The 22,005-nt window shown below is 34.1% G+C and overlaps 1 protein-coding gene and 2 long non-coding RNA genes across 4 annotated transcripts; 1 reads left to right on the top strand and 2 right to left on the bottom strand.

Moving 5' to 3' along the window:
- Window positions 1-1,513: 1,513 nt before the first annotated feature.
- LOC138304797 (gamma-aminobutyric acid type B receptor subunit 1-like) lies at window positions 1,514-4,980 on the top strand. Its single transcript, XM_069245074.1, has 4 exons — window positions 1,514-1,819; window positions 3,179-3,307; window positions 3,513-3,653; window positions 4,007-4,980. The coding sequence occupies exons 1-3, from the start codon at window positions 1,676-1,678 to the stop codon at window positions 3,588-3,590; spliced, it is 351 nt and encodes a 116-aa protein (XP_069101175.1). The 5' UTR covers window positions 1,514-1,675; the 3' UTR covers window positions 3,591-3,653; window positions 4,007-4,980.
- Window positions 4,981-9,017: 4,037 nt separating this feature from the next.
- On the bottom strand, window positions 9,018-13,430 carry LOC138304800 (uncharacterized). The gene is made up of 2 exons (XR_011205640.1): window positions 13,255-13,430; window positions 9,018-9,498 (listed from the first exon to the last, which is right to left on the bottom strand). It is a non-coding gene; the product is annotated as an uncharacterized lncRNA (long non-coding RNA).
- A 5-nt stretch (window positions 13,431-13,435) lies between these two features.
- Window positions 13,436-20,293, bottom strand: LOC138304799 (uncharacterized). 2 transcript variants are annotated; one of them, XR_011205638.1, is made up of 8 exons: window positions 19,184-20,293; window positions 18,663-18,805; window positions 17,951-18,243; window positions 17,467-17,609; window positions 16,856-17,154; window positions 16,335-16,477; window positions 14,205-15,345; window positions 13,436-13,525 (listed from the first exon to the last, which is right to left on the bottom strand). It is a non-coding gene; the product is annotated as an uncharacterized lncRNA (long non-coding RNA). The 2 variants fall into 2 exon arrangements; XR_011205639.1 differs by having other exon boundaries at window positions 14,205-14,494; window positions 19,184-20,289.
- Window positions 20,294-22,005: the final 1,712 nt, after the last annotated feature.

Raw genomic sequence — 22,005 nt, 5'->3', positions numbered from 1 at the left:
CCTCTTGTTGTAAAGGACCTTAAGACCTTTCTATTTATGAAAAGTATTTGTTTCTACCATTTCCAGAATTTCAGAAGAAGATTTTTGAAGTTTTAGCCTATTTGACCCTTTTTTAGCCCCGCCCCTCTGCCCCCAGGGGGTCGGCCAGAACCAATGTGGATATGATATTAAAATGCTATCTCAGGCTAATAATTTTAACCAAGTTTGACTCGTTTCCAATGAAAATTGAGCAAAAAATGCTCATAAATGTGTTTTCCCTATATAAACTATAGTAAACTTGACCCCCTCCCCAGGGGGAAACGTGAGACCCCAGGGTCATATAATTCACAATTTTTGTAAAGGACCTTAAGACCTTTCTATTTATGAAAAGTATTTGATTCTACCATTTCCAGAATTTCAGAAGAAGATTTTTGAAGTTTTAGCCTATTTGACCCCTTTCGACCCCGCCCTTAAGGCCCCTGGGGGTCAGTCATAGAAAATTTGTTAATAGGATTAAATGGCCATGTCATACTGATAATTCTGACAACATTTGACTCATTTCCTATTACAAATGACCAAATAATGCGCAGAAAAGTGTTTTCTCAATATAAAGTATAGTAAAATTAACCCCCTCCCCAGGGGGAAACTAGAGACCCCAGGGTCATATAATTCACATTTTTTGTAAAGGACCTTAAGACCTTTCTATCTATGAAGAGTATTTGATTCTACCACATCTGTGAGTAGAGAAGAAGATTTTTGAAATTTTACTCAATTTTACCCCTTTTGGCCCCTCCCACAGCCCCCTGGGTGGTGGGGACCATATAATTCACAATTTTGATTGGCCTTATGCCTTAGAAGGTTTGTGCAAAATTTCAATGAAATTGCTTCAGCAGTTTTGGAGAAGAAGTCGAAAATGTAAATTGTTTACGGACATACGACGCACGACGGACGACGCACGACGCACGACGACGGACAAAAGGCGATTAGAATAGGTCACTTGAGACTTCGTCTCAGGTGACCTAAAAATGATGTGTCTGACTCTCCGGGGGCCTGAGGGGTGGGGTCAAAAGGGGTTAATTTGGCTATTTCCATATAAACGACTTCTTCTCTGAAACTAAGCATGGGATAGCACTCATAATGCAATGGTAGCTAGCACTCATAATGCATTGGTAGCTTCCTTATAGAGTGGGGATTCAAAATTGTACAAATGTTTGGGCTGACCCTCCAGGGGCCTGAGGGGTGGGGCGAAAAGGGGTCAATTTTGCTATTTCAATATAAACGACTTCTTGTTTGCAACTAAACATGGGATTATGCTCATATTGCAATGGTAGCATCCTTATAGGGTGGGGATTCAAAATTGTGCAAATGATGGGACAGACCCATCAGGGGCCTGTGGGGGCGGGGTCAAAGGGGTAAATTTATTTCGCTTTTTCCATAGAAACGACTTCTCTAAGCATGGGAGAGCACTCATAATGCAATGGTAGCATCCTTATGTACAAATTATGGAACCACCCCCCCCCCCCTCCCCCAAGTCCAAGCCCTTCTTCAATTAATGTTCTAATTTCAACAAAAGTCAACTAGGCTGTTCCCCGATAGCTGTGGTGTTCCAGCAGAGTTAATGCAAATGTTCCATTAATACAATGGACATCATTGTAGATATTGTATAATGTTGTGACATGAGAATTGATACCTGTACATGTGTTTGTTAACAGGTGTGATATATGGCTACAAAGGAATTCTGCTACTGTTTGGTATATTCCTGGCCTATGAGACGAGGAGCGTTAAGCTGAAACAAGTGAATGACTCTAGATTTGTAGGAATGAGTATTTATAATGTGGTGGTAAGTTCTTCTATCATATGTAATTACATTGTGGTTGATCTTTTCTGACAAAATACATTGATTGTAATGAGGTGGTAAGTTCTCCTATCATATGTAATTACATTGTGGTTGATCTTCTCTCACTAAATACATGTACATTGATTATAATGTGTTGGTAAGTTCTATCACATGTAATTATATTGTGGTTGATCTTTTCTGACTAAATACATTGATTATAATGTGGTAGTAAGTTCTAACATATGTTATCCCCCGTCCAACGAAGTCTGTCCGTCTGTACGAATGGTTTCCGGAGCACAACTCTAAAACCAGTAGAGAAATTTCCACGAAACTTCATACACACATTGGTCTTATGGTCTAGTAGTGCCTTTTGCTATTTTTAGGTTTTCATTTTTTGCATTTTTTCCGTAACCATGGAAACATTGCTGAAAATATCATATTTTTGTACCAGGTTTGTTTCCGGAGCATAACTTTAAAACCAGAAGAGATATTTCCACGAAACTTCATAGACACATTGGTCTTATGGTCTAGTAGTGCCTTTTGCTATTTTAAGGTTTTCACTTTTTGTACTTTTTTCTGTAACCATGGAAAAACATTGCTGAAAATGGCAGATTTTTGTGTAAGAATCGTTTCCGTAGCACAACTCTAAAACCAGAAGAGATATTTCCATGAAACTTCATAGACACATAGTTCTTATGGTCTAGTAGTGCCTTTTGCTATTTTCAGGTTTTCATTTTTTGCACTTTTTCCATAACCATGGAAACATTGCTGAAAATATCATATTTTTGTACCGTTTTTTCCGTTACCATGGAAACATTGCTGAAAATATCATGGTAAATGGTAAATGTTACTTTGCAAAACTCCACCCATCTTTGTGTATATAGTCGAATATAAATGTCAAGGCTGTATACCTGATTCAACAATTGCAGCTCCGCTCTACTTGAATTATACTCCATCTTTCTTTAGCTCAACTTCCTTTTTCCGTTTTTTTTCCATACACATAAGTCTCCACAATCAAACTTACTTCAGCTTTGATATCTCCATTGGCGGGGGATCTGAATGACTATGTCCTTGTTACATTGTGGTTGATCTTCTCTAACTAAATACATTGATTATGATGCTATTTGTGTTTTTGAGGAGTTCAAAATTTTAAAAATGACAATTTTACTGTTCAAGGGCAGATAACTCTGTTATATGCAAAGTTGACAAAAAGACTGAATTGAAGATCAACTTCACTTATATATGGATTATTATTAAAGCTTTGGGTAATATAATTGATTTTGTAATGCTTCAAAAATCATAGTACTAACTCACCTGATTTGTACATTTAATCATTATAGATCTGACTATTCACTGTTACAGGTGTTGTGTGTGATAACAGCGCCCATCACTCTTATCATCAGTAACCAACAAGATGCCAGCTTTGCCTTCTTAGCCCTCGCCATTCTTTTATGCAGTTTTCTGTCTATGGGCCTCATATTTGTACCTAAGGTATATTCATCTATTGATGTTAGCTCTTCTTATTCATATTGTTTGACAAGAAAATAACCAGTTATAGGGTTCTGTTTATGTCAGATAAAGCTATTTCTGCATACATGTCCTGTCTGAATATCATATCTTTTCCTTCATTCTGTATATCTTTTAATCCTTTTTTGTTTTTTTAAATTGACTAATCTTCCATTGAATTCTGCGATAGATTGTTGAAATAAGTCGCAATCCAAAGAAAAATCATCTGGAAGTGCGGGCCATGTCTGAATCTGTGACCAGTAAGTAGGAAGATGAAAGACATCAGAGGCTGCTTATAGAAAATGAAGGCCTGAAAAAACAGATTTCAGAGGTAATTAACTTACCGGTACAGTCTTGAAAAGGAAGTCTTGCTAAAAATATTTGTTCTTATCGTGTGATAAAATGTTTCATCATCTCAAACTAAAAGAAAGAAAGATAAAACAAAAGTTATGTGGACGTGTTGAGTTCTAATTCAATAAAGGCTTAGAAAATATTTTGGTGAAGGAGAAGGAATTGATAAAGCCTACAAAGATATTAGATCAGTACAATTTAAAAACTACTTTGCAGGAAAATTACAATTTATATCTTCTGCCAAAACCCGAAAATTTGAAGTGTTATAAGACTTTTGCTGATCAAAACCAAAAAAGGACAGTATTGTTTACATAACCTGTTTTCCTGTTACAGATGGAAGATAGAGTAAAGGAACTAAAGGAGAAATTAGAACGTAAAACACAACAAAGACTTTTAATTAATGGAGACGGTCCAGAGAGGAACAAAGTTACACCAACAAATAAAACTGACCAATCGCAGCTGGACAGTGACGTAGACAAGTCACCTGACTTACACGATACCATGGACCATAAAAACATCTTCAGTGATAATGCGTCTGTACCATTTCAACCTAATTCGGACTCAAACTCGAGCATGCCGAAAAATTTACATTACTCAATGTCAGATAAAGACATTGAATCTTTGTGAAACCTTCGGAAATTATTTCAAATGCATCTTATTTATGGAGCAATACTAAAACTAAACTTTCATATATTTCAAAAGTTTAATACAATTTGTATTATAGATGTCCTGATTTCATGTGTGAATATTACAGTGTATGTCAAGTTTTGGGAAATATTACATAAGTTTCCACCTTTTACAATTTTCTTTTAAATTTTACACTACTTTAATTTTTTTGTTGCCATATTTAATTGTTTTACTGCCATATATATTTACACCAACATTTACATCAGTGAATAATAAGGCATTTTTAATTACCTTCATAGAGAATAATTTTACTTTGATGTAATAAAAACAAAGTGATTTTTACATCATGTACATTTGTACATGTAATTTAGATTTGATATACATGTACATGTATAACACATTTATGTGATATACATTGAATATTTTTGATGACTTTACTACCTAGACTACCAGTGTCATACTGAAATCAGATCATAATGTAGTAGCTGGTGGCTACACTTGTAAACAGAAGATATCCATATATCTTTTTAATGATCTTTTTGCTGTTACGCAGTTATATTTAAAGATGGTTTCCTGCGTATAGTAAAATACATTTTAACCGCAAAACCAAAAAATGTGCATTTCTTGTGGATTTGTTAGAAAAAAAATCAATAAAAATGGTATCAGATACTGCAGTATTACTCCAGTTATTGGTTTTCTCATTGGGATCTTGAAACAAATAAACTGGCCGGATCATCGACATGGACATTTGGAATATCACATGATCATTTCAGTTCAGTTAGATGTCAATAGGAGAAAATAGGGTCAACAGGGTCAAAGGTAATGTTTACAGGAGAAATATCTTGTTAATGTTGTTACTCTTATGAATATAAATAGTTAATTTTATTACTAAACATATTTTACACATACTATGTTAATTTCACTTTGGTAACCCTCAATTGATATGACTATTCTATGATCCAGTTGATGTCACACTTTGTCCGAAAAGGGGTAAAAGTAACGGTACGAATAAGATTAAAGAAATTGTATGTATATGTAGATAAAGGATGAGACACACAACATCAAAGAACAGAAGCTGTATAGAAACTAGAAGCACATACAGATTTAGTGTATGGAGCTTTGTAAAAAGGGATGGGGGTGTCAGATTGTCACAAAAGTCTGCAAACAAAATTTATTTCATAACACTATGAAATTAAAAAATAGTGACTTCAATACTTAATTTTCCAGGCTACTTAATAAAATGAAATACGTTTACATGTACTATTCCATTGATTTTTTCCAAGGGATTATTTTTTTCCAAATTGATAAGCAACGTCAATGTTTCTATTGTGACATCACGATAACATCGGATTTCAGCACCATTCTCGGATTATTTTTTCCGTCATGGAATGAAAAAAATGAATAGGCCAATCAGAAAGCCAGAAACAAAGAGAGAAATAATTATTTTTTATGAGAATTCGATGTCTCATATTTGCTTTGTGGAACGTCATTTCATAGTGTTATTTTCAAAATTTAATTTTTTTTATTTATTATTTATGTATTTTTTTATTTATTTTTTTTGTACTCTTCTTAATGCATCTGCATTATAAGTTAAATAAGCTCCTCAAAACAGTTTTGCCCTAATTATAGATAGAATCAGCTAAAGGCTTGCAAAAATGAAAAATTCAACACTTGCATCGTAAATATCTAAGTGTTCATTAACTGAAACAAGAACAGTAACTCCCATATATTGGAATCACAAGGGCCATAGTGGGAGGTCAAAAGGAGTCAAATAGGCTAAAATTTCAAAAACCTTCATCTGAAATTCTGGAAATGGTAGAATCGAATACTAAAGATGGACCAAAAATTGTGAATTATATAATTCTGGGGTCTCACGTTTCCCCCTTGGGAGGGGGTCAAGTTTACTTTAGTTTATTATTTGTTCAATTTTCATAGGAAACGTTATTAGAATTACAGATGTATTAGCCTGAGATATAGCATTTTAACACTCATATCAGTCCTTGCTGACCCCTTGGAGGACCAGAGGGGTTTGGCCAAACAGGGTCAAAATTCCAAAAAATCTTCTTCCGAGTTCACAGGTTTGATGGAAACAAATACTCTTTATAGATTAAAAAGTCAATAGTGTTTATGTCTTTGTTTCATTCTATATCTGAACTCAGGAGACTGTTAAGGCCCATGGGCCTCTTGTTCAATTTTTGTAATGATTTTTGCAAAACATTTACACTTTTTGGGAGGGAAAAAAAGCGAAAATGAAACATTGCTCTTTGTCTTCTCATTTCACCCTGTAAAAGGGTGTTTCCACAATTTTACTCTCAGGACATATCTGTATGTGTAAACTAATTTCGAAATTAAAATGCGGGAAAACAGTTTTTGGGTGACCTAAAATATTGAGGGCAGTTAGCTACGGATCGCTTCTTTGTTTAAAATTGATTCCAGAGTTCGATTTAAGTTAAAAATAACATATAGTGATAATTTCACATGCTAAATGCAATGGTAACACCTTTAAAAATATTGGTTGCCGGGGTAGCAAAGAAGCGCTCTGATAATTTGAAATTTAATTTGTCAGAATTAAGAGAAATTGGTATAATAAAGAGATTATGAGATATGCTAAATAACATGATATTACTTTCAAAAAGATCGGTTACCATGGAAACAAAATGGAGGCCCCATTTTGGTTGCAATTTAGATGATATCAGATTTACAATTGCAAGTGAAATTTGGTATATGGGGTTTTGAAGTACCATATTCAACCCAGTAAGCATCCATGTCCCTATAAGTGCCTCTCCCCCTTTTTGAGGCCGCCATTTCAATATTGCCCAGGCATAAATAAAGACCAAAATACACAAAACTGTATTGATTTGCAATAATTTCGTCTTATACACTTTTTCATTTTTTTTAAGTGCCCTAGGCACTTATGGGGTCAAATACGGTATGCTAAATAAGATACTTAGCAGTTTTCAAATACTTTACTGCCATGGTAAAGAAATCAATGTCCCTAATTGGTTAAAATTCATATTGTAACACATTTCATATAAAAATCTTTTTTCTTTTCCGCTCTTTAATCGATATATTTTTAATGCAATTTGAAAAAGTTTTATCGACAGAGGAAAACATCTTTTGAGTTTAAATAGCTGATGACAAAATGCATGTTTTCTTAATTACTATTTGATTTCTGACATTAAAAAAGAGCATATCTAGTTAAGCTTTTTATTATGTTAGGGAAAATACAATAATAAAAATGCACTAATTTCAGTGTATAAATATGTTAGTTTACATAATTCTATCACTAATTGTTGTTTTATTAGGGTACCTATGGTCAAGTTTGAATTTAATGTCGCCTAGGGCAAATGTTGACTTTTTAGAAAAAATATCATTGATTACATTCTAGCATTTGAAAAGCTACTTTCCCTGATTTAATTTTTTTTTTTTTTTGAAAAGGTATCTGCTTAAAGATCAGTCTCATGGCCATTTTTTTTTCTATAATTTAAAAGTGTGGACAAAAATAGATATGTTATCCCTTGTCAAAATGGATATAAGATAAAGAATAAAACCATTTGCATTAGCAGAAATATTTTTAAAAAAAAATCAAAAATATGTTCGATAGGTGGATACAAGGGGACCCCTTGACAGATACCCACAATAATGTGAGAAGTTACCTTGTAGGCTCTTAATCCTTTTTAAATAGGCAAAACCGATAAAATATCTCGCATAAAGATGAAATATACCTAGACCTTTAACACTGCAATATTTGAATGAACCCCACCTTTAAAGTGAATAGTCAGGCACATATTTTTCATTTCAAAATATTTTATTAAATTCAAAGATTCAATTTTGGATCGGGCAGCAGACAAAGCCCTATATGCCCTCTCCACATGATTACCGTACATAAATGTATTGTGTATAGAAACATGTTTTAAGAGCATATCTTTAAAAGCATATTTGCACAGGACTGGATCAATAAAATAATGTATTTTTGTTTTAATAAAGATATTATTATAGATGTCTCAGTAATGAGTAATATTGTCTGAAGTCAAGGCTGGCAACTCTGTCACATGACCTACAGCACCCCACTTCACTTTAAACGATTAAAAAGCACATTTATTCCAACTAACATGTTACAAATTATAGAATTTGACAATGTTTTCTCAGATTTCTCCAGTTGTGTATAAGACATTGAATGATATGTTGAATGAAAGATAAATATTACTGAAATAAGGTTGTGTATAATTTGTAACATGTAAATTCCAATTAATGTGCTTTTTAATCGCCTAAAGTGAAGTGGGTGCCGTAGGTTACGTACGTGACCAAGTTGCCAACACTATGTTATTTTATCACCAGTACATGCTATCAGATTATCTTTTTAGTCTGCAAATGCCCCTGGTCTGAATGTGTTCATGTATATCAAAACGGCAGACAAGTTCTGCTATGTTGTCAAGTGGAAAAGCTCAGTGTAAAAATTTCCTCATAAGCAGTTATACTGGATATATTTACACTATTCTTACCAACATTAGCCTTTAGACTATTCACTTAAAGGATGACGTATCAATATTACACTGGATCCTTATACACACTGTCTTTCAGATACGAATTAAATACTGGGATAAGTAGTTACTCCAACAGTGTAGACAAGATATGTATGTTCTGCTTCGTACCTTATCCGTTCATAAATTATTTCATTTCTGAATATTTCATTTGAAATAAGAACACAAGACTGATATTCTTTTAAGAGACTGTATTAATTTTGTTGCCTGACTGGTGTAAGTGGACGCGTAAAATGTACATATCTGAGTCCTAAGGCCTTTTGTGAAACCAAGCGAGCCACCCAACCTGAAAAATCCTGCAGTGCAGGTTAGCAGGAGGTGCACCAGCACTCAATGCTTAAGATTTCAAATACTGGATTTAAGAAGGCCGTGAAGAGGAAAATGTGACCGAATGAGATACTAAAGTCTTTATTGAACAGTCTTTGGATTTAAGAAGGCCGTGAAAATGAAAATGTGACCGAATACTAAAGTAAATGAAATAAATACTAAAGTCTTTATTGAACAGTCTTAAAATGAAAGAAATATCCAGTTGCACGTATATACACTGTATCCTCCAAAACATCTCTGTATCGTTAGGTCCAATATATGCTGGTCCTCCAGGATCCTACACAAAGACTAGAACGCTGCAACTTATATACACAGAAATCATTCCAAATTCTACAACAGAAAAAAACATTATTAGTTCCTGCACAAATTATTTATAAACAAAAGTGAAACTGCATAGGGAGAAGACCTATATAGGAAATGTCTGCTGTCTGATCACTTCGAGATTTGTCAATAAATTGTTTGAAATTGAATTTGAACACTATCACATTAATATAAAACAAACATTCTAAAGAAATAATAAAACATGTCGATGACATGAACCCTACAAATGCACATACTTCGTGTGCCTAATGCATACATCTACCAGACTCATTATAATTAAATTATAAGGAAACAAAATTTATTGATTGTATATCTAAGAACTAACACCATACATATACAAATCAATCTGGAATTTGTAGAAGTCCACAAATTTACCATGGGTCCGAATGTTTTTAACAACATGCCTGATTTCTCACGGCCGTCAGACCACTGCTATTCTAATCTTACCATGATCTGATAATATCTACCAGCTTTTAAGGATGCTCTGGTGAAAAATGCGATTTTTTCCTTATGACTTACTTTTTTTCTATATATAGATTTCTTGAAATAGGAGTTCATATCAAAGTTGAAAATGGAATAAAAAGAATATGGTAGTGTGGTTATTTTGAGCTATTGCATTGTATGAACCGGATACTTATATGTTGTGAACTATGGTGGAGGCATTTAAGACGAATTTCATTCTATACTGAAATATCATTATGGAAGATTAAAGATGCTCCACCGCTGACAAATAGTATTTTTTCACTATTAAAAAACAGGAGCAGACGATTTAGTATTTTTCTTCAGTTACAAAAGTTACTTACTTTACACCATTACCACCATTGAAAAGTTTGAGCTTCTAATTTTACTTAAAGTTGAAAATATGAAAAATAATTAATTGCATCCCGAAAAAATTCCGTGGCACTATATCCTATATGGAATGAACTACTGAATGCGCATGTACCAAAGGCAAAATAAATTATTTTATATTATTTTTTGTTAATTAGACTATTATATACACGATTAAAACACCAATTATTGTTTAAATGATGAATATTATTTATGCTCTGTCGGCGGTGGAGCATCTTTAAGCATGTGTAACTTTTTGGAACTTAAAAACTCTAAAACAAAAAGACCTCAAATTTATAAAATAGTGATCCCTCTACACTATATGCAAGGTGACAATTTTCAGTGCTTCACAAAAAAAATTTGCAGTTGAAAAGAAAACAAATCGCTGTTTCTAAAACAATCATAAAAATACACGGTCAGTGCGCTTGATTTTTTTATCTAGATACAAAATTTGTAATTTTTTGTCAGCTTTTCTTGCCAAAAATTAATATTTCTTTTAACTTCATTGAAATATAAAAAAATAAACTCCAATAGGTTATAATTCCACTTGCTACAAATAGAGACACAAAGATCACAAAAACTCTTTGATTAACGCTGTGACTGGAAACGATTTGTACTTGATAGAATTAGGAAACAAGTAACAAAATGTTGAAATTTTGAAACAAAATAATAAGCTTTGTGGAATTAGGGACAGTAGATCAACAAAATATTTTGTAATTTACAACATTGAGATTTTGTATAAAAATATTGGAGACAGTACCAATTGTACAAAATAGTTAAATTATCAAAGAGACCCAGAGAATATGTACCACTGAATTTCCTATAACAAATACTGTTCCAGTACTGTATGGAACCTGCCTCAAAATTCTCACTCATTTCTCATATACATTAAACTACCATGATCATCATTGATGCTGTCTCCCTCTAAAGAAAATTAAAAACAAATAAAGACGAGTCCTTAAGATGGCAGCTTCATGATAAGGGAGACAACTCGTATAAATTTAATGTATTTATTTCAAAATAACAGTTATAACCTCCATAATCTAACTCTGCGAATTTTTGTTCACAATATATAGAATAAATAATGTTATTCAATTTAGGATTAACGATATTGACATTTAAGTGATATTTAGAAATTAAGGAAGATAACTCCTTAATTGAAAATTGAATCGTTATCAATGACAATGTTATAATCCCTGCTAATACTTGGTCTTGTGTCAAAAATTTTATTTTTGTTTTTAAAAACAAAGTTATATTCTAAAAGACAGATGGTCATAATAGCTAGCTCAAGCCAGTATTTGTAGAAGAATGAAATTTGAACACTTATTTTCAATATTATCAAATAATTTTATTTGCTTTCAATGAACTTATTTTATCTTTTAAACTTACAAATTAATCATTAAATAATACAATTTAGAATTATGGTAATATTATTAACTAAAGAATATATATACAATTTTGAATTTATGGGAATACTATTACCTAAAGAATATAGGAAAGAAGTCCTTTGAGTGAGAATGTGAATTAGTAGTTTTAATGATAGGGTCAGTTTGTACGCGCCTCCCATGTCAGTCCAGTCTAGTCGTTTGTGTCCTGTCAGTTGGGAGGTTTTTCGTCAATGTCTTGTAGAGTTAGTATAAGGATTAAAGAACTTTACTTTTCTATATTCTTCAATTGAATACTATAAAGCGAATTTGGAAAAGAAACTACACAGAAAACAGCATATCAGATAGTTTGTTTACTCCAATGGCTATCTTTAAATTTTGCATAAAATAGATTATGAGGGGAATTTGGAAGGTTGTCATTATAAGAATTATTTTCAAAAATATACTGGTTAATGCAAGAGCTAAAAATGATCCTACTGGCTCTTCTAGGCTAAAACATATCATTAACAAACGTTATTATAATCTGAAATTCTAAATTAATTGAAAAATACTAATACATGTAGTTCAAAATTGGAAAATAAAAGCCGAGAAAAGAATTCAGAATTTTATCTGCAGTAATATAAATGATTATGTACATGAGAGGCTGTCCACAGATGATACTGGCTGTGGGAAGGATATTGATCTTATCAGCCAACCAAACAACTAAAATCTAAAAATTGAAATGCAGTGATACAGATACTCTGGATCTCTTGTTCCTTACTTGACAAAGTATTAATAAAAATTCAAAATAATGGTAAATAGGAAGGATTTGACTAAAAAGCTACAAGAAAATACTTTTCCTTCTTATCCCTATATTTGACAAAGGAATATCCTATTAGGGTCACGTTCTGGTGACCTTTCAAATTGGCCAATCAAATTTGGATAGTAAATTTAAAGGTACAAAATAGTTTCAAGCTAAATGTGTGCATACAAATACATATCTACAGGAACGAAATGTTTCTAATTGATGTAGGTGTAGAAAATGAAAAATAGATCTGAAGTAACACAAACATTGACACTACCTCTGGAAAACCATTAAGTCTCTTTATTTCACATAAATCTAGTTTTCTCCCTTTACCAAATGAAGAGAAAATTCAGATCCCTATATGAAAACTGCAGTTTAATTTTACACTATAACTTTTCATGTGAGCTTTACAGTAAATGATTACAGAAGATAGATTTTAGAATTGTCTGTGTTATAAATATTTACAATATGTTATCTGTCTACAATAACTAACCTAATAGATTGTGATTGTACATATTACTAAGTTATTTATTGACCAAGTACTTGAATAGTCATTTGTCATTAAAACTACAATCTGACTGAATGTAATATAAAAAAAGATGTACTTAAAACAACATGTTTAATAAAATTGCAAAATATTTTGCAAAACACTTTTCTCATGACTTTTTTTAATTTTGCATATTATGTGTTTATTATATAAACATTATAATAATGAGATGTTTATATAATAATATTCAGTTTTTTGGAAATAAAGACTTTTATCATTACCTGAATGGAGCTCTGTTGGTCACTGGTGGTCACTATCAAGGAACTGCAGCCATTGGTTGTCTCTATCCTGATGGGTGTCTCTATCCTGATGGGTGTCTCTATCCTGGTGGTTGTCTCTATCCTGATGGGTGTCTCTATCCTGATGGGTGTCTCTATCCTGATGGGTGTCTCTATCCTGATGTCTCTATCCTGTCTCTATCCTGATGATTGTCGCTATCCTGATGGTTGTCTCTATCCTGATGATTGTCGCTATCCTGATGGGTGTCTCTATCTAATAAAACAAATAAATTAAAATTTTAATAATTTTAATCATTATCATTACAGACGTATTAACAAAAGAGCTCACATCTGGTGGTTTGTTAATAGGTTCCTGGTAATTAACCAGCCTTATTAAATATAGCAATGCCATTACATAACTTTTGGCCCATTTGGCCGCTTGAAATTCTCAAAATCTAGCATTTTTCTCCAATCATGATTGCCCATAGCCATCACAATAATTACACTTCATAATCAATAAAAACAGCCAATCCATTGTTTATTCATATAGTTTATCTTGTCAAAAGGTTTGTTTTTTTAATACTTCACTCAAACCTATCCTTCCTCTTTCCAATATTCAAGACCTTATTGCAAATGGAAAACATTTTAACATCATCATGATTCTTTAGTCATTTTGTTGGTTTACCCGAAAGGTGTTTTCCGGATAGAACTGCAGTTTAATTTAAAAATTCAAATACAACTTTTCATGGCAGTTTTTAGTGAATGAAGTCTGCTTATCACCACAAGCGTCTGTTCTGGTTTTTGAAAAAAAAGATATGTATTTGGATTGCCAGCAAGTGTCACCAAACTAAAACTTAGTCAAGAGCCTCACAGGTCACCAAAAGAAGTCCTTGTGCTGGAGCATTTTTCATATTTTCTAACCCATTCCTTCTCCTTAGCAAGATCTGGCCTACCTGATTTTGGTATCATAGGATTCTTGATGGCTATTTCTTCTTCCCTCGAATCTTCATGTTTTCTCTATTGCTACAGGCTTGTCTTCTTCACCATCCGATAACCATCTTCGTGTTCAGTTGATACTTATCTTATCGAGTATGTGTTGTTGCAATTTTTGCATATGAATTTTCTGCTTCATTTAGCACTGGAAGCCGACTCATGCCAACTTACCAGCTTTGATTTGTGGACTTTGGTCACAGGTGCACCACTGGTAATCCAGGCGGGCTTTTTGTGATGACAGTTCCATTTTCTGATTGAAAGACAAAGGTTTTACAGCAATCGCACAGTCAAATCAATGCAGTTGTCCCCAACAGCACAGCACTACTCATTTAAGTGTCCACGTTAACTATAAGTCGGAAAGGTTGCCGATAATTACGGGGACGGATTACTTATTTTCTGTCTTTCCGTCTAGAAAAGCAACCCCGCCCTAAACCGGTACACTCTAGTTTTTGTTTATCCTTTTGGAGTGGAGCATCGCTGTTAGTGACAAAAGTGGTGAAATTGCCTGCGATTGTCATAAAACCATTCTTCAATCAAATGAAATAATCATTAATCAGCCGGACTGAATTATCGTTGTGACAATGATGATCAAGGTTGGCTTTTTGTGATGGCAGTTCAATTTTTATTGAAGAACGAAAGTTCTTCTGCAATCGCACAATGAATTCAATGCAGTTATCACCTACAGTGCAGCACTACCCTTAAAGTGTCCACATGAACTATAAGTCGGAAAGGTTGCCGATAATTGCGGGGACAGATTACTCATTTTCTTTCTTTCCGTCTAGAACAGTAATCCCACCCTAAATCGGTACACCCTAGTTCATGTGGACGCTTTTGGAGTGGTACGCCACTGTTGATGACAAAAACAATGAAATTGACTATGTGATTATTTTCGAACTTTCATTCTTCAGAAAATTGAACTGCAATCACCGAGCCCGCCTGGATTATCATTGCGGCACCTGTGACCAAAGCTTTAGTCACAAGTCAAACCTAATGGCCAATCTAAGTGGAAAATAAGATACAAAAATGGCAACAATATATATTCGATGAGAGAATTTCATACGTCACAAGAAGAGGCATCAATAGGTAGGAGGGGTCCCCTGTCTAACAGAAGAAGCAGCAATGTCATCTTTGCTTGAGAGAATGCATATGCATGTGGCCTTATGACTTAAAGTGACATCTTAAGACACAAACATTAACATTGTGACAAATTACGTGCTTTACAGCAGACAATATTGATAAATTCAACCAGCAGCAGCGACAGCCATAAAACAATGATAAATTTACACAGCAACATTAGCACCACCCTTTCGTATTTAACCCTCTTACTAAATGAATGTTTAAATAAACTTAATATTACTTAAAAAGATCTTCAATCAGATGTACTGTATTGGACCTAATAAGCGCCTAGGGCATTTAAAAAGTTGAAAAAGTGAAAAGGTGCTTAATAAGATGAAATTATAGTTATGTGTAGTCTAGATCTTTATTTATATTGAAATTTAAAGCCTCAAAAAGGAGAAGGGACACTTATAGTGACAGTTAATATTAATTTTTCTCAAGGATGCACTTCATGGTTTCTTAGACAAAAACCTAATAAAAAATTATCAAAATATCCCCATTTTCCTTATTTATGTATATTTTGGATGGTAACCATGGCAGCTAAACTTGCAAGACCAGAAAACTTTCATTGCAAATAAAGGCCCACTTATATCTTTCTGAAACGGCTTTTAACTTTTTTTGGCTTTGTAACCTCATCTTAGGCCATCAATACACATTTTCTGATGTTATTGTTGTTTAAAAAAAAAAAAGATTTTTTTTTTGTTTCAGAAAGGTAGTGGGCCTTACAACAATTTGAAATGCATGTCCTAAATAACAGTTTTGCAAAACTGACAGATTTGGGGGCCAAACAGTGCCCAAACCATAGTCATTTGTTAAGTTCCTACCAGAACGTGGTTTGAAAAAGTTGATTGTTAATGGCTGGACACTTGACACCGGGGTATCACATAAGCTCAGCTTGGTCCTTCGGAGAACCATCTGTAGAACTCTATTACAAGTAGCGATTTAAAGGAGTAATTAAGACAAATTATACTCACAAATTAAGGCTCAGGTCATTTAAGGAAAGGCAACTCTTTCTAGTATTTTCATGAAATGAGAAAACTTCTCTTGGCGGTGTCTCCACTTTGGGAATAGGCTGTTAAAACTTGTCGGCCCAAAAGATACTATTTTCAAAGCACAGCTGAAAAAGAAGAAATGAATGATTAAATGACTAAAATGAATTCGTGAAAGTAGATGAATAATGATCACAAAAAACAGAAAGTGTTTTATAGAGATTGATTAGGTTTTCATGGTCATTAAAGAATGTATCAATTACCTGTGGAAACCCAGAGTACCCCAATAAAAACCACCGACCTACAGCTTGAACCTAAAATCTATTCATGACCAGTCTTAAACACTAAAGATTGAAAAAGAAGACTGTAATGGACGTCTTACAAAACCAAACAACACTACCCATTTGACCAAAATCCCCCAAATTTACATTGTTGTTACCAAGACAGGAAGGCCTCCGTATTAAAAAAAACCAACTACCAAATATGTATAAGTACATGCAAAATACCTTCAACATTCGATTTCGAGTCAAAAATTTGCAGATTGGGTTCAGGCAAATGGTGTCCAGTGACCCTGAATGAAGAAAACATCATATCCGGTTTTCATCCTATAGAGACCGCAGAACCTAAATGATTTTCCATAGACGACAATGATAACGTTTGCCACTGTCCAGGTTAAATGGAGTTTTCAAGTCTGGTCACCCATCATTAATTTTTGATGAAGCTCTGCTAATCACACTATCCAGGAATGTCTGCTCTCGGGTGTCACTGTCCTTATGGTTGTCACTACATGTATCTTCATGGTATCCTGAAAATATGCAATATTTGAAATAACTATGACATCTTGACACATGTTTTTTTTTTTATTTACAAACTTTTTTTTTGTTTGTTCTTTTTTGGGTTTTTTTTTCTCATAAAACCATATAACAATAATCACCTCTAAATTTACACCATCTGACTTCTAAATCAGCCCCTTCACCCAAGACCTACAGACAGTGAAGGGAGATAACTCCAATTTCACTCAACTATTCACTTGAAAAAATTAATACCACTGATAATTAAACCAAAGAAGTACATAAGAGTAATATATATATATATATATAAGACAAATTATACTCACAAATTAATGCTCAGGTCATTTATGGAAAGGCAACTCTGTCTAGTGTTTTCATGAAATGAGATAACTTCCCTTGGCAGTGTCTCCAAGTTGGGAATAGGCTGTTAAAACTTGTCGGCCCAAAAGATACTATTTTCAAGGCACAGCTGAAAAAGAAGAAATGAATGATTAATGATCACAAAAAACAGAAAGTGTTTTATAGAGATTGATTAGGTTTTCATTGTCATTAAAGGATGTATCAATTACTTGTAGGAACCCAGAGTACCCCAATAAAAACCACCGACCTACAGCTTGAACCTATAATCTATTCATGACCGGTCTTAAACACTAAAGATTGAAAAAGTAGACTGTACTGGATGTCTTACAAAACCAAACAACACTACCCATTTGACCAAAATCCCCCAAATTTACATTGTCGTTACCAAGACAGGAAGGCCTCCGTATTAAAAAAACAACTACCAAATATGTATAAGTACATGCAAAATACCTTCAACATTCGATTTCGAGTCAAAAATTTGCAGATTGGGTTCAGGCAAATGGTGTCCAGTGCCCCTGAATGAAGAAAACATCATATCCGGTTTTCATCCTATAGAGACCGCAGAACCTAAATGATTTTCCATAGACGACAATGATAACGTTTGCCACTGTCCAGGTTAAATGGAGTTTTCAAGTCTGGTCACCCATCATTAATTTTTGATGAAGCTCTGCTAATCACACTATCCAGGAATGTCTGCTCTCGGGTGTCACTGTCCTTATGGTTGTCACTATCTTCATGGTATCCTGAAAATATGCAATATTTGAAATAACTATGACATCTTGACACATGGTCTATTTTTATTTACAAACTGTTTTTTTTATTTACAAACTTATAATTTTATTTACAAACTTTTTTTTTCTTTTTTTTTTCTTTCTTTTTTTGTATTTTTTTTTTTTTTTTTTTTTTAATTTTTTTGTGTGTGTGTTTTTTTTGTGTTTTTTTTCCTTAAAAACATAATTATAACAATAATCTCCTCTAAATTTACACCATCTGACTTCTAAATCAGCCCCTTCACCCAAGACCTACAGACAGTGAAGGGAGATAACTCCAATTTCACTCAACTATTCACTTGAAAAAATTAATACCACTGATAATTAAATTAAAGAAGTACATAAGAGTAATATATATATATATATATATATATAAGACAAATTATACTCACAAATTAATGCTCAGGTCATTTATGGAAAGGCAACTCTGTCTAGTGTTTTCATGAAATGAGATAACTTCCCTTGGCAGTGTCTCCAAGTTGGGAATAGGCTGTTAAAACTTGTCGGCCCAAAAGATACTATTTCCAAGGCACAGCTGAAAAAGAAGAAATGAATGATTAAATGACTAAAATGAATTCGTGAAAGGAGATGATTAATGATCACAAAAAACAGAAAGTGGTTTATAGAGATTGATTATATTTTCATGGTCATTAAAGGATGTATCAATTACTTGTAGGAACCCAGAGTACCCCAATAAAAATCACCGACCTACAGCTTGAACCTATAATCTATTCATGACCGGTCTTAAACACTAAAGATTGAAAAAGAAGACTGTACTGGATGTCTTACAAAACCAAACAACACTACCCATTTGACCAAAATCCCCCAAATTTACATTGTCGTTACCAAGACAGGAAGGCCTCCGTATTAAAAAAAGCCAACTACCAAATATGTATAAGTACATGCAAAATACCTTCAACATTCGATTTCGAGTCAAAAATTTGCAGATTGGGTTCAGGCAAATGGTGTCCAGTGCAGTGTCCCTGAATGAAGAAAACATCATATCCGGTTTTCATCCTATAGAGACCGCAGAACCAGGAATGTCTGCTCTCGGGTGTCACTGTCCTTATGGTTGTCACTATCTTCATGGTATCCTGAAAATATGCAATATTTGAAATAACTATGACATCTTGACACATGGTATTTTTTTTTATTTACAAACTTTTTTTTATTTACAAACTTTTTTTTTTATTTACAAACTTTTTTTTTTGTTTTTTTTTTTTTTTTTTTTTTGGTTTTTTTTTTAGGTTTTTTTTTTTTTTTTTTTTTTTTTTTTTTTTTTTCATAAAAACATATTTTAATACCCCAGAACTTTTGATGGCTGCCAAGGTTGGGGCCTTGGGGTCAACCTTTTAAATATAAACAGATGTCCCCTCGCAGGGGGGCTTTCATTCAACGCACAATGCTTTCTTTCTCTGTCTTTCTTTCACTCTCTCTCTCTTTTTCTCTCTTTCTTTTCCCTCTTTCTCTCTCTCTTTCTATCTCTCTCTCTCTCTCTCTCTCGCTTTCTCTCTCTCTCTCATTCTTTCTTTCTTTCTTTCTTTCTTCATGTATTAAATACATGTGGCACTTTTATACTCCCTTTCATTCTTTTGTTTTACATACAATTTATTACAATGTCTCTTCCTGTCGTCCAAGATTTAGATGGCTATGGGTGAGAGTGGGATTGCCAGTGGCGATGGGAGGGTGGGGGGGGGGAGAATGGAGGGATGGAGGGGGGAAGAGGGGGGGATGGGGTTGGAGGGCAAATGGAAAATATTTACTATAATTTAACATAATAATTTATTAGGTTGACCCCAATGGTCAGGATAAAGATCATGCTTTATCCGTTGTTTGTCATGGGAGGGGAGGGGGGAGGTTGGGAGGTTGGGAGGTTGGGAGGGGGGAGGGGGGAGAGGGGGTAGGAGGGCAAATGGAAAATATTTACTATAGTTTAACATGATAATTTATTAGGTTGACCCCAATGGTCAGGATAAAGATCATGCTTTATCCGTTGTTTGTCATAGGAGGGGAGGGGGAGGTTGGGAGGGGGGAGGGGGGAGGGGGGAGGGGGGAGGGGGGATAGGGGGTAGGAGGGCAAATGGAAAATATTTACTATAATTTAACATAATAATTTATTAGGTTGACCCCAATGGTCAGGATAAAGATCATGCTTTATCCGTTGTTTGTCATACCCTGTTTGTAAACTAAATTTTGAACACATTTTGAACTTCTACCAATGTAATTAGCTAAAAACGTGTCTGATATCATCTGACATGGTCCTTATTAAGAGTTATTATTCTTCAATTTAATCCGAGACCCAAAATGGCCACCAATTCCGTCATATTGAAAACGGATTTTGAACTTCTCAAGTTCTACAAGAGCAATTTAGCTGAAAATTGTGTGAAAGGATCCCTAAATGGTCCCGACCAAGTATTACTATTTTGCGGGTCAATCGGAAATCCAAGATGGCCACTACAGCATCCATATCTAAAATATTTTAAACTACTTCTCAAGTTCCACTGGTGCAATTTAGCTGAAACTTGCATGAAATCATCCTGATATGGTTTGGAACCAAAAAACCAAAGATGCTTGCTTTGACCCCCATCTTATAAGCAAACTTTGAACTTCTTTTCAAGTTCTATCAATGCAATTAAGCTAATGATCCTGAAATGGTCCTAACCAAGTGTTCTTTAAACACATTTTGAACTTCAAGGATGGGCGCAAAAGTCACCTTCTTGAAAGTCTTTTATTCAAATCTTTTCCTAGTTCTCTGGCGCCAAGATTGTCCGATGACCATTAATTAGGGCCATTCATTTTTTTTTTTTTCAAAAAAATTCAAATCCCATGTTGGGTGGTTGCCGGGTACTAGCCGCTGGCTAGGGTTTTCTCTCAATCAACCTTTGACCCTGGCATGTACATGTACATAAATGACCTTGGCTGTTAATATGACATAAAACAAATCAAATCAATTATTTACATTTTTTTGAACAGGTCAACTGAGAGTGTACATGTAGAAAGTAGTGGTTAGAATGTTAAATACTAAATGTGTGCTGTGTTTGTGCTGGGGTAGGTGGGTTGGGTAAAGTGAGTATTGTTAGGGCCAGGGACAAAAAAAAAAAAAAAAAAACCTATTAACTACTTTCTGTACACTTCAGTTGAGTCAAATCCAACATTGTACACAAGTACTGATTGTAATGGGAACCATTACACATCTACCTCAAACAACTCCACAGTCTTATCACTGCATGTATTCATTGTCCCTCAAAACCTTTAAGTACCAATTTTTATCTTTTTCTAGCAACTCATAAATTTTCAGAGGCCTTCGTTTATCACAGTATCCAAAAACATAGGAATGCTGTTCCGCATCCCTTTAAACCCCCTTTTACCAATGTAGACCAAAATCGGAGACCCAAATCTAAGAACAGAAAGTGGACCCTGGAAGCCATCTTGGAATTTCTATCCTGAAAAACCCTTTAAGCACACTCCCACGAGTATGTCTGTCAAGTTTCTCAAAACCCTTATGTACCTCAAACAACCCCACACTTGTGTCAGTGCATGTGGTTTAATTAACAGGGTATAGATTTTTGGTGAGGGATTGGGATTGGGACGATTGTTGAGGAGTTACCACTTCCTCAAGCCACATCAGTCCATGGACTTTACAAGGATATTACAGTACATCACATGATGTAATCCTTGTGCCAAGCTGGTGCCCTCCCTCACACGGCCAGACCTACGGACAGACACAGGGGTGGG

This window comes from Argopecten irradians, chromosome 12 (genome assembly GCF_041381155.1).
Source record: "Argopecten irradians isolate NY chromosome 12, Ai_NY, whole genome shotgun sequence".
In the NCBI taxonomy this organism is placed as follows: Eukaryota; Metazoa; Mollusca; class Bivalvia; order Pectinida; family Pectinidae; genus Argopecten; species Argopecten irradians.
Note: the sequence above shows the minus strand (reverse complement) of the source record. Positions and strands in the feature narration are given on the sequence as shown.

Bases quoted from the DNA above. Each gene is read 5' to 3' on its own strand.
- LOC138304797 (XM_069245074.1), top strand. From the start codon at position 1,676: ATGTGTTTGTTAACAGGTGTGATATATGGCTACAAAGGAATTCTGCTA. The intron at 1,820-3,178 runs GTAAGTTCTTCT...TCACTGTTACAG, and splicing joins TGAGTATTTATAATGTGGTG to GTGTTGTGTGTGATAACAGC. The intron at 3,308-3,512 runs GTATATTCATCT...ATTCTGCGATAG, and splicing joins GCCTCATATTTGTACCTAAG to ATTGTTGAAATAAGTCGCAA.